General features: G+C 62.4%; 1 protein-coding gene across 2 annotated transcripts; it reads right to left on the bottom strand.

Annotated features, from left to right (window-relative positions):
- Window positions 1–1,895: 1,895 nt before the first annotated feature.
- On the bottom strand, window positions 1,896–9,160 carry NRBP2 (nuclear receptor binding protein 2). 2 transcript variants are annotated; one of them, XR_007135637.1, is made up of 19 exons: window positions 8,743–9,160; window positions 8,147–8,269; window positions 7,978–8,079; window positions 7,794–7,883; window positions 7,578–7,618; window positions 7,387–7,481; window positions 7,261–7,284; window positions 7,106–7,189; window positions 6,964–7,019; window positions 6,772–6,867; window positions 5,615–5,747; window positions 5,399–5,501; window positions 5,244–5,294; window positions 5,029–5,164; window positions 4,065–4,118; window positions 3,907–3,970; window positions 3,752–3,807; window positions 3,484–3,659; window positions 1,896–2,707 (listed from the first exon to the last, which is right to left on the bottom strand). XR_007135637.1 is itself a non-coding variant. In XM_047785613.1 (18 exons), the coding sequence occupies exons 1-18, from the start codon at window positions 8,857–8,859 to the stop codon at window positions 3,591–3,593; spliced, it is 1,494 nt and encodes a 497-aa protein (XP_047641569.1). In that variant the 5' UTR covers window positions 8,860–9,160; the 3' UTR covers window positions 1,896–3,590. The 2 variants fall into 2 exon arrangements, 1 of the variants encoding a protein (XP_047641569.1); XM_047785613.1 differs by having other exon boundaries at window positions 1,896–3,659.
- Window positions 9,161–10,650: the final 1,490 nt, after the last annotated feature.

Here is a 10,650-nt window from a genome sequence, read left to right as displayed (position 1 = left end):
GCAAGGCCAGGGATGGAACCCACAACCTCATGGTTCCTAGGCAGATTTGTTAACCACTGAGCCATGACAGGAACTCCATCTCCTCATCTCATTCTTAAATGCAACTGGGCAACCTGGGATCACCAGACATCTGAGGAAGAGGAAAAAACAAGAGAAGGAGAGGGAGTCAGAAGGAACAGAGCCAATAAAGCAAGCAGAAGAAGGAAAAAAGAAAAGCTAAAACCATACCCTCAGAGATATTCAAGAGGATGTTGCATCCAAAATCAAGAACAAGAGGTGAAAAAAAAGGACATTGAGCCAATGAGGACGAGCAGGAAGAGCCCCTCTAAATGAGAGCATGACAGGAGAATGAACAGTTAGACAGAAGGGCTGAAAGATCAAGTTGGAGTCTTCCAGAATGCGTAACAACAAAATCACAAAGCCAGAAAGCAGAAAATGCGGGCATCACCACACCGGTCAGCATGCTCCAGTGCTTAGAGCTGGTCAAGTACCGCAGGGGCCTCCAAGACGGCGGCTGGATGAAGGGGTGGGTGGGGGGTGGACAGAAGCCCCACCCTCTGCGAAATCTGACAGTGGTGCATTCAGGGGGCTTGTGTGCCGGGCACTGTTCTCACTACCTTCCACAAGTAGCTCGTGCAACCTTGCAGCAACCCCAGAGGGCGGGGGCCGTTATCTCCATGTTTACAGGTGAGAAAAAGGAGGCACAGATGGGCAGACTGATATCACACAGCGGGAAGCAGCAGAGTGCTAAGGGCACAGAGCCTGTGTTCTCAGCACACGTTGCACCTCTCAGAAAACGCCGGACACCTAAGGAAGAGTCCTGGATAGTATGGAGAGGGGAGAAATCAGAAAAAAAAAAAAAAAAAAAAAAAAAAAGCAAAGAAAACGTCCTAGAACTGAAGGGTTGGGCTCTCTGGACAATATATGAAAGGCTACGTCAGCACACATCCCAGAGAATTTCCGGGGCACTCAAGAGAAGGTTGAGGGAGCGCGAGAAGAAATCACAAAGGCTCTTCTTGATTCAGGAAGGCATGAAAGTTCTTGGGACTAGAAAAGAAATGACATGACACCCCCGCAATCCTAGGGAGAAAGAATCTTCCCAGCTTTGCACCTGGTTACACTCATAAGCAGATGCAGAAGGACAAAGAGGCAGAGAGCCCGTGGCTCCCCAGGCATCGTCTCTCGGACGCTGGCAGGCTGTCCCTCCTCAGGCAGAGAGTGAACGAGGGAAGAGGAACTCATGGGCCCAGACCAGAGAAAGGAGGGTGCCGCCGACAGCTGGGGCCCGGGCCCAAGGACAAGGAACCCGGGCAGAGGTCGCATGCCGGGGGCTCCAGGAAAAGATGAACGGTAGTCAATTAAGCAGCAGATCCCAGGTATTTCGAGACGGTTCACGTTTCCGCAGGAAAATCTAGGGAGCAGTCAGCGAGAAATATAGATCCTCCCCCCAGAGGCAATCATTAACTCCCGGGAAAGCACAGAGTTAGGTAAGAAAGCAAATGTAACACCGGGACACCTTGCTCTCTGCTGAGACCGGTGGGAGTGAAGCTGTGACAATGCCTATCACACCGGGTATGACGGCCCTTGTACTGGGACGATGCTGGGTAAGCAGGTCGAGGCCAGTGACCCCTCTTCCCCTAGAGGACACCAGCCGGTGACAGCTAACGTAAAAAAAACGATAAAGGGCCATAAAAGCATGTGCATGCTTTTGCGAAATGCGCCTCAAATGCCTGAAGAAACAGCTAAGAAAGTGGAGTTTGGAAAAGATCAGGGTTAGAGACTGTATTTATTACTGGCCTCAAAAAAGCTTCGCTTTCAAAACGGTATGTATGTAACTCTGAAAAGACAAAAAGTGAAAACGAAAACCTCGGCAGAGACAGTCAATGCAGCAAAGATGGGACTGGTAGTTCAGTTTAATCACCGGTACAATCTGTTATGCATTTGACACTCAGACTGTTCCCGACGATGCAGAGTAAGACAGCTTCGTTCTAGGATTTCAGTTAGATGTGTAAGTTAGACTGGAATTTTAAAGTGAAAGCTGCGAGAACGTGAATCATTCTGTAGAGAGTATTGGAATATGCTTACGATCACTTGTATTCGTACATGTAATTCAGCTGACCTGTCTTAGTCAAAGGTGTTTGGATTCTTGTTAGGGTGATGCTGTGGGGCGGGGGTGGGGGAGCAGGGGTGACACCCCTGCTCCTGCAAGGACATCCGCCTCCTAAACCCCAGAAGCTGGGAACGTGACCTTACACGGGAAAGGTGTCGTGAAGCTAGGATTAAGATTAAGGACCTCGAGATGGGGAGCTTCTCTGGATTATCTGGGTGGGCCTCATGTAATTACACGAAGCTTCTTCCCTGGCTGCAGAAAACCAGACACTGTTCACAAGGAAGCCTCACGTCAACGTTGCCGGCTCTGAAGATGGAGGAAGGGGCCGTGAGCCAACGAATCTGGCGCCTCTGGAAGCCAAGAATGGCCTTCGGTTTACAGCAGACGGGGAAGCAGGGACCTGGGCCCCTTCACCGTGAGGAAGTGGAAGAAACGAAGTGCCGCCTGGCGCCTGGCACTGGGCTGACACCCGAGGCCAACGACCCGACGGAGCAGGAGATGGATTCTCCCTCCGGCATCAGAAAGGAACACACACAGTCTTGTTCACTCCGTGATCTCAGGCTGGTGGGGTCTGTGCCAGACCTCTGACCTACGGAGCTATAGAAATGCGCTGATTTGTGGCAAAGCCTTATGGCGACAACAAAGAACGCGGCGGCAAGCTGTTCTTGCGTGCCAGTAGAAATGCTTAGAGAGAAACCTGAATGGGCTGAATTTATACACGCAGCTTAAAAATGTGTACGAGTGATTAAGCAAAATTGAAAATGGAGGGAGATGGGCCAAGAGAGCGCGGCCAGGGCCGTGGTGGGGGAGGGCGCCAGGGGCCGGTTTCCTCAGGACCCGGAGGAGGCACCCTGCCCACTCTGGGCCAGGGAACCAGAGAGAAAAGAGCCCTTTGGAGAGGCTGCAGATGGGGTGGCAGGCCCCAGTCTCAGAGCAGCAGGAAGTCAGAGAGGAGCTCCAGAGTGGGCCTGCGGGGGCCCCAGGGCGCGGGAGTGTCTCTCCTGCCCTGCCTGGCACCCGACAGGCACTGGGCCTGACACTGGCCGGTCTGAGGTGGTGGTTCCTTGTGTGGGTCTGTGGTCCCGCATCTGCCCTGGGCTGTCCCCCGCCCGCCCAGCACGGCGCTGGGGCTCCCTGCAGGGCAGCCTCCTCCTTCACGGACCGCATGGGACCAGATGGAGTGGAAATGAAGGGTAGAGGAGGGAGGGGGGTTGTGGAAGCTGGTGGCCTGGAGGAGACCTGGCCCTCGGGACAGTGGGGCCTCCCCCCTCCCCGATCAGCCCCTCCCCGGGGCCTCGGGGATGCTGTGGGGCGGGGGGAGGGTCCTCACTAGCAGGCAAGCGGGCAGGAGGCAGCCGCGGGTCCCCACCCACCCAGGGGCCAATGCCGAGCAGACCCAGGGGCCAATGCCTGTGGGCCACCACGGCTGGCTGTGGGGGGCCGGGGGCGGGGGCTGGGGCACTGAGGCGCTGGATCGAGGTCATGGCTGAGCTCCGCGGTACTTGAGGAAGGTGCTGTCCAGGAAGGCGGCCAGCTTGGTCCGGTCTTCCTGCAGGGTGGAGGGAGGCATGGGGGGACGGAGGGGCGCGGCCCTCCCTAGGCGCCCTCCCAGGCTGGCCGCCCCTGGCCCGCACACCTCACCTCGTGGACGAAGCCGTAGTGCACTAGCTCTGCAGCGAGGTCCTGGGCACTGTCGGCTGAGGCAGGGCAGGGGGCGCGGCATCGGGTGAGGTTGCAGCACCACCGCCGCCGTGCCCTGCGCCCCACCCACCACGGCCCAGGGATCCCTGGCCTACTTGGGAGCAGGTCGTAAGTGAGCTGCCGGTGCAGCCGGTCCTCCAGCACCAGAAGTAGAGTGAGCTGGGGAGGCGGGAGGGCGGGGTTGGCTCCTGGAGGCAGCCCTACCCCAGGCCTCTGTGAGCTGCAGCCCCCACCCCCCCACCCCCATGCTCACATGCCAGCGGGCCTTGTCCTCGCTTCTCTCCAGGTTGCACTGCATCTGGACCACCTGGGGGCAGGGCGAAGGCCAAGGTCACCCACAAAGCCTGGATCTCAGCCAGAGCAGGGGCTGCCACAGAGGGGCCCAGAACGGGCATGGAGATAGGAAATGGGGAGCCTGAGAAGCATGTCTCACTGCCAGCAGCCTGGCAACTTAAGGAAAACTTCCAGAAAATTAGATATTGAAGCTGGGTACTGAAGGATGAATAGGAGTTTTCACAGGTAGGGAGAACACCTGAACAAAGAGAGCTGTGGAAAGCGGAGGGAGAGAGAGCAGCAGGGAGGTGACGGCAAAGCACAGGATGCCAGCAGCACAGGCCTCAGGGTGCCTTGGGGGTGGGGGTGAGGACCTTCGTGATGGCTGGGCAGCTCTGGCCGTCAGGACTTGACCTTGGGCTGCGGGCGGAGCGCAGACGGAAGCCGGCAGGAAGGAGGCCAGGCTGGGGGCCCGGACAGCAGCCAGGCGGGGACGGAGGTGGCCCAGATCAGGGTGGTGACTGTGGAGGCACACCCAAGGCCAAAGCCAGAGCCCCTGGAACCCAGCGGGTGTGGACGTGGAAAGGCAGAGTGGGGGGCTGAGCCTGACGGGTTGGGGGGAGCTTTGCAGGAGGGGACTCTGGGGAAAACACCATGCCTGGAGCTGTGGAGAGGACGCCTCGGCCCAGGGTCCAGAAGTGAGCAAGCCAGGGGGGTGGAATCAGAGAAGCAGCGTGGGCCGGGGCAGGAGGCAGGGATGAGGGAGCCTCTGGGAAAGAGGGGGACCCCAGCTTGTGCTCCTCCCCCCAGCCTCACAAAGGGGTCAGCCAGGCCCTGGTCCCTGGCAGCCTGGAGGAGAGCTGGGCTGGAGACTTGCAGGCCCCGAGGAGGGCAGCCCTCCCGGCAGCAGCGGGCAGGCGCCTGCGGCAGGGGTGGAGGCTGACCTTTCTGGTCTCCGAGTCAAAAGCTTCTGGCGTTGGGGTCTTGGCCTTCGGGGCCTCCTCGGGGGGTGGGGCCAGCACACGGGGCAGCCCCAGGGGCCGTGCAGCAGCAAAGTTCATCAGCGGGTAGATCCCGTTCCTGCGGACACGACAGGGGTGGGGTGGCTGAGGGCTCAGCCTGCCAGCTGCCCCCTCCCCAGCCTCACTCCTGCTCTCACCTGACGTCTTCCAGGAACTTGTCCAGCTCCAGGTAGGAGACCTCTGAGTACCTAGACGGGTGTGAGAACACGCGGGGGGCTGGCCGGCCTGCCCTGCCGGCGCTGCGGGCCTGCCAGGGGGCGGGCCGGTGGAGGGAGGGCTCCGGGCTGCTCACCGCCACTGCAGGGGCGGCCCGCGGGGCCGGGGCATCTCCGCCAGGACGGCGTGCAGGTCCATCGCCTTGGTCTTTTCCTCCACCACGTTCTCAGGCATGAGGTCTGCAGGCCACAGAGCACTCAGGCCGGGGCACCCTGAAGCACGAGGCCCCGCGGGCCCCCTTCCGCAATCCGACCCCAGGCCCTGGCCCGCCCCAGGCCAGCCTGCCCCTCACACTGGTGCTGGATGAAGCAGTGAGCTGCCAGGAGCTTCAGCGAATGCACCTCAAAGAGCACGCGGTGGAAGAGGAGGCTGTGGGCGGAGGGCCGGCGGGCAGGGTCCCGGGCCAGGCAGGAGAGGATGAACTCCTGGGGGTGTGGAGAGGAGGCCAGAGTAGGTGCAGTCCCTCTGCTCTGGCCCCCGAAGGCCCCTCCCTGGAAGTCCCGTGGGCGCCTTCACGCGGGAACATGGGTAGGAAGAGGCATCCTCTCGGCAGCCGGGGCGGGGCGGGGCGGGGCTCTACGAACAGGGCAGTCGAGCCCGCCCTGGACCCAGAACACCCCACGATCTGCTCCCAGGAAGCCTCACACCCATCCTGGCCAGTCGGCGTGCTCTCCCCAAAGCACAGACGAAGCCTGCCCCGTGGAGGGAGGACCCCAGGCCCTGCTTGGCAGCCCTGGGGCCCGGCGGAGCGCCCACAGGTCAGCCCAGGCCCCTGGAGGTCAGTGTAGCCCCGTGCGAGCCCACCTACCTGCAGTCTGCCCCTCTTCCGGTGGCCTCAGGCCAGGCTCCGCTCCAGGTCCCTGCCCTGTCCCACGTCCATTCCCTCCACTGCCTCTCCTGTCCACCCGGGCTCCCAGTCCCATCTGGACCTCAGCCCCACAGGCCATGCGGTTAAGCCAGACAGTCGCCAGACTCTGGCCGGAGAGGCTTTGGGGTGCAGCTTCCATCCCACGTGCCCTTGGCCCGGTCCCCCTCCCCCGGCCTCGCCGCCCCAAACGAGCTAAGGCCGCATCCTTTTGAGCCTGCCTCCTGGAGGCTGACAGGCGGGGTTGTGGAGCGGGCAGACCTGGATGCAAACGCTGGCTCCGGCACTCAATCTAAAGCGTCTCTGAGTCCCACTCGCTCTATTTACAAAATGGGCATCAAAACAGTGCACCTCCAGCACGCAGTAGCCCTCTGGTCCTTCCGGCTCAGAACCTTTCCCAGGAGCCTTGGGGTCTGGACTCGGTACCACTCCGCCAAGGCCTTCCTTGCGGACGGGCGGTGGAGGTGAGGGCTGCTGTAACGGGCCAGGCGCGGACCTGCCGCACCTCCGGGCCTGCCCAGAGCACCTCACCGGCCCCGCCTGGAACTCTGGCAGCAGCAGGAGGGGTGGGGCAGCCTGCTTACCCGCATGTTGGGATCGCTCAGCGAGTGCCTGGCACGAGCGATGGCCTCCTCCGTGACCCGGGTGTCCCCATTGGCCTGGATCTCCAGCACTGCCATCTGGGGGGCAGGGCAAGGTCAGGCACGGGGAAGGGACGGCACATGTGAGCCGAGGGGCACTAGCTGGGAGGGGGGAGCAGGCCATGGGGCTAGTACCTCCAGGGCACACATCCCAAAGGAGAAGATGTCCACGGCTGTGCCATCGGCGACCTCTGAAAGGGGAGAGCGAGGCCGGGTGGGCAAGGCGGCGGGTGCCGCGAGGCAGAGGGGGAGGCAGGACGAGGCCTCCGGGACTCACCTCCATACTCTGGAGGGAAGAAGTGCAGGTTCCGAGGTTCCTCCCGCTCGACGCGGATGGGGCTTCGCAGATGACGGGGGAGCGCTGCGGGGAGCGCGGAGAATGGGCACCCTGGACCTCTCTACCGCCCTCTGTCCCCCAGGGTCCCCACGCACCATTGGAGAAGATTCGGTGCCACACTGAGCCGATCAGCACGGGGAGAAAGAGGCGTCAGGGATCCTCTGCCCTCCGCTCCGACGGGTCCCCCAGCCCTGCCCCGCCCGACCCCAGCCCGCCAGCACCGGAGCCAATCTTGATGAGGCCGTTGTGCTGTATGAAGACTGTGTCGCTGGTCAGGTTCCCGTGGATGATGGGCGGACGGCAGGCGTGCAGAAAGCTGGGGAGGGCGGGAGAGCCGGGGAAGCCGGGTCAAGGCTCACCGGGGAGGGGGCGGCACCGCAGGGCAGCTGCTCGGGCAAGCCCCGACCCTCACCTGAGTGCGGACAGGATCTGCGTGCACCAGCGCTTCCAGGCCTGGCGGCGGACAGGCTCCGTGGGATGCGGGCGCGGGAAAGGCGGCTGGGCCTGAGGTGCCTCGGCCTGACCCCATGCCTGTCCCCGACACCGCCCCGCGCCCCTCACCATCTCTGTCCCAAACGGCACCCAACTCCATCCTGGCCCTGACGCCGCCCCAGCCCACGCCCCATACCCTGGCGTTCATGGCCTTGTGGTTCTTCTTGGTTTTCTTGAGGAATTGCTTGAGGCTGCCGGACGACACGTACTCTGTGATGAAGACGACCTGCGAGGCGGGCAGGCTCCACCACCTGCGGGTGCCCACAGCCACCCCACCCACCAGTGGCTGCATCCCACCCCGGGGGGCGCTGGCGGCTCACCCGGGCTCGGGCCTCGGAGGCATCCAGCCAGTACTTGTGCAGCTTGACGATGTTGGGGTGGTCCACCAGCGCCAGCTGCTCAAACATGGTCTGGATCTTCTCCTGGGAAGGGGCAGGGCGGTCACCAGGGAAACGAGGGGTGGGCCGGGGAGGGGGCCGCAGGCCTTACCTCGTGGGCAGAAAAGGCCTTCCTGTCACTGAAGTGCAGCTCGTTCCACACCACCTCCACCCCCTCCTCCGTGTCCATGGCCAGGAAGGTGCTCTGGACCCCAGGCATGTTCCCTTGGTTCACCTGGTGGGATGGGGGGGCTGAGCGTGTTGGTCGGTGTGTGGGGAGGAAGAGAGCCAGGGTCTTGGTCTCTGCTCACGTCCTCTTCACCAGCCCAGGTATTGCATGCAGGCTCGGGTAGCTCCGGGGGGAAGTTGGGGTCCTGGAAGAGGGGCCGCCCCCAGGAGCAAAGGGGCGGTGATTTCTAGGGGATTGGGGATTTGTTTTAGGCGGTTGGGGATGGTCTCCGGAGGCTAACAGCTGGTCCCAAAGGCAAGGGGAGGTGGTCTCCGGAGGAGACTAGCCCTTCTTACCAGGGCGTGGGGGCCAGGCTAAAGGAGCGCTAGGGCCCATCAAGAAGGGGGCCTCCTGGGCGAGTGTTCGGAGAGGTGTCGGGCCTCCTGGTCCCCCCTGGGTCCGCACAGCTCCGCGGAGCCTCAGGGGCCCTCCACTCGAGGTGGGAGGCGCCCCGCCCCGCCCCGCCCCGCCGTGCCCACCTGCTCTCGCCGCTTCTGCCAGCGGCCGCACGGGCTCTCTTCCAGGATGTCGCTCTCGTCCTCACTCTCGTCCTCCCGCTCCCGGCCCCGCCTCGGCCCCGGCTCCGGGGCCGCCATGGCTCGGCCGGCCCAGGCCGCCGCCCTGCCCAGGCCGCCGCCCTCCCCGCAATACGCCGCCGAGCGCCGCCGCCGCTCCCGGCTCTTCCTGGCCCCGCGCCCAGACGCCCAGCCGGGAGCTGGGCCGCCGCCACCGCCTCGAGCCCCCACCCCGGCTCCGGGAATTGGGAGGCACGGGCGCGCGGCCGGCCCGGGGGTGGAGCCCGCCTGCCGCTCCAGAGCCACCGCCCCGGGCCGGAGCCAGAGTGGAGAACGCAAAGCCCACGCGGTGTCCGGCCGAGGCCCCACTCGTCCCCGCCCCGGGCCCCACCAGATGGAGCCCCGCCCCGGCCGAGGGCCCGCCCTCTAGCCCCGCCCACAGCCCCAAGGCCCCGCCCACCCGGGACACACACACACACACACACACACACACACACACACACACACACACACACACACACACACACACACACACACACACACACACACACACCCCACCCCACCCCACCCCACCCCACCCCCGCCAGCCCCGGCCCTCGCCCCTCCCGAGGCCCCGCCCCATGGAGCTGCGCAGTCCCAGCCCGGCTCCTCCCGGGAGCCACCGCTCGGTGGCAAGCCCAAGCCCGGGGACCAGCCTGAGCGGAGCAACCCGGCCCCAGGGGTTTCCGTCCCCGCCTGGAGCCAGGTCCCTCGGGTCCCCGAGGGCGCGCAGCGGCGTGCGCGAACCGACCCTGCCCAGCTCTGGGGGCCGCTCCTACTTCGTGCACCCCTTTCCCACCACACTCCTGCCACACGCACCCTGAAACCCAGCCCTGGAGGGAAGCCCGCTCGGCCCGGGTTGCACCGCGGTCTGGGGGGAGGCCAGCTCTCCTGGTACGTCCAGCTACCCCAGGGAACTCGTGGGAGGGTCACTGAAGGAGAAAAACACGCAAGCAGGTCGACTTTAATTAGCAAGCACAGACCTCCCACTGTCCCCAGTTGCAGGCTTGCCTTCTGTGTCCACATGCTCACCTTCCCACACTCCGGATGGCGATTTCCTACCTTCTTTCTGCGGTGGTTGGCATGAGCGGAGCCATTAGGAGGGAGCCCTGTCCCCTCCCAGAGGACGCCCCCCCCCAGCCACATCAACCAGAGATGTGCTCTAGGAGCCTTGGGTAAACCCCCCCCCCCACCTTCCCCAAAGTGGTCTCCCTCTCACACCTGCTGAGCCCTCCCCCACCCTCACTTCCTCTTTCTGGAGAGAAAAGAAGGGGACACATGTGCTGCCTTCTCTCCAACTTCAACCACAGCCCTGAAGTCCTGCTCCACTCCAATCAATGACTGAAGTTCTAAGCGCTTCTGAGAGTTTGAGAGTGACCTAACCTCAGCATATGCAGAGACCATTCTAGATACGGCTCTATGTCATCCTAGGAATTCCATGCTTATTTTCCTTGTTTAATAACTTATACAGACAATAATGAAATCGAGTTTTGTGGATGAAACTTCAAAAAGCTGAAATCAAAGAACAGAACTTAGTGGACGTACAAACAATTCTTGGGAGATGGTAAATGCCACATACCCAAAATAAAGCAGGTGAGGTACCCGGAAGTGGTCTCACCAACCGGGAGAAGCTGCACCAAAAGAAAGAATGAGCCTGTGCCGATGCAGGGCACAGCCACAGAACGGAAAACCACAGCAGGGAAACCCCAACGTGAGAGCCAAGAGCCATTTGCCAGGGCCAGAAACCGATGGAAAAATCATCTAGTCAACAAGCAGGAACGTAATCAATACTTGAGAGGAATGCGTTTAACTGAAAAAGGAATATAAAATATT

The sequence above is a fragment of the Phacochoerus africanus genome, chromosome 6 (genome assembly GCF_016906955.1).
Source record: "Phacochoerus africanus isolate WHEZ1 chromosome 6, ROS_Pafr_v1, whole genome shotgun sequence".
Taxonomy (NCBI): Eukaryota; Metazoa; Chordata; class Mammalia; order Artiodactyla; family Suidae; genus Phacochoerus; species Phacochoerus africanus.
The sequence above is the reverse complement of the archived record's forward strand: the minus strand, read 5'-3'. Positions and strand labels throughout refer to the sequence as shown.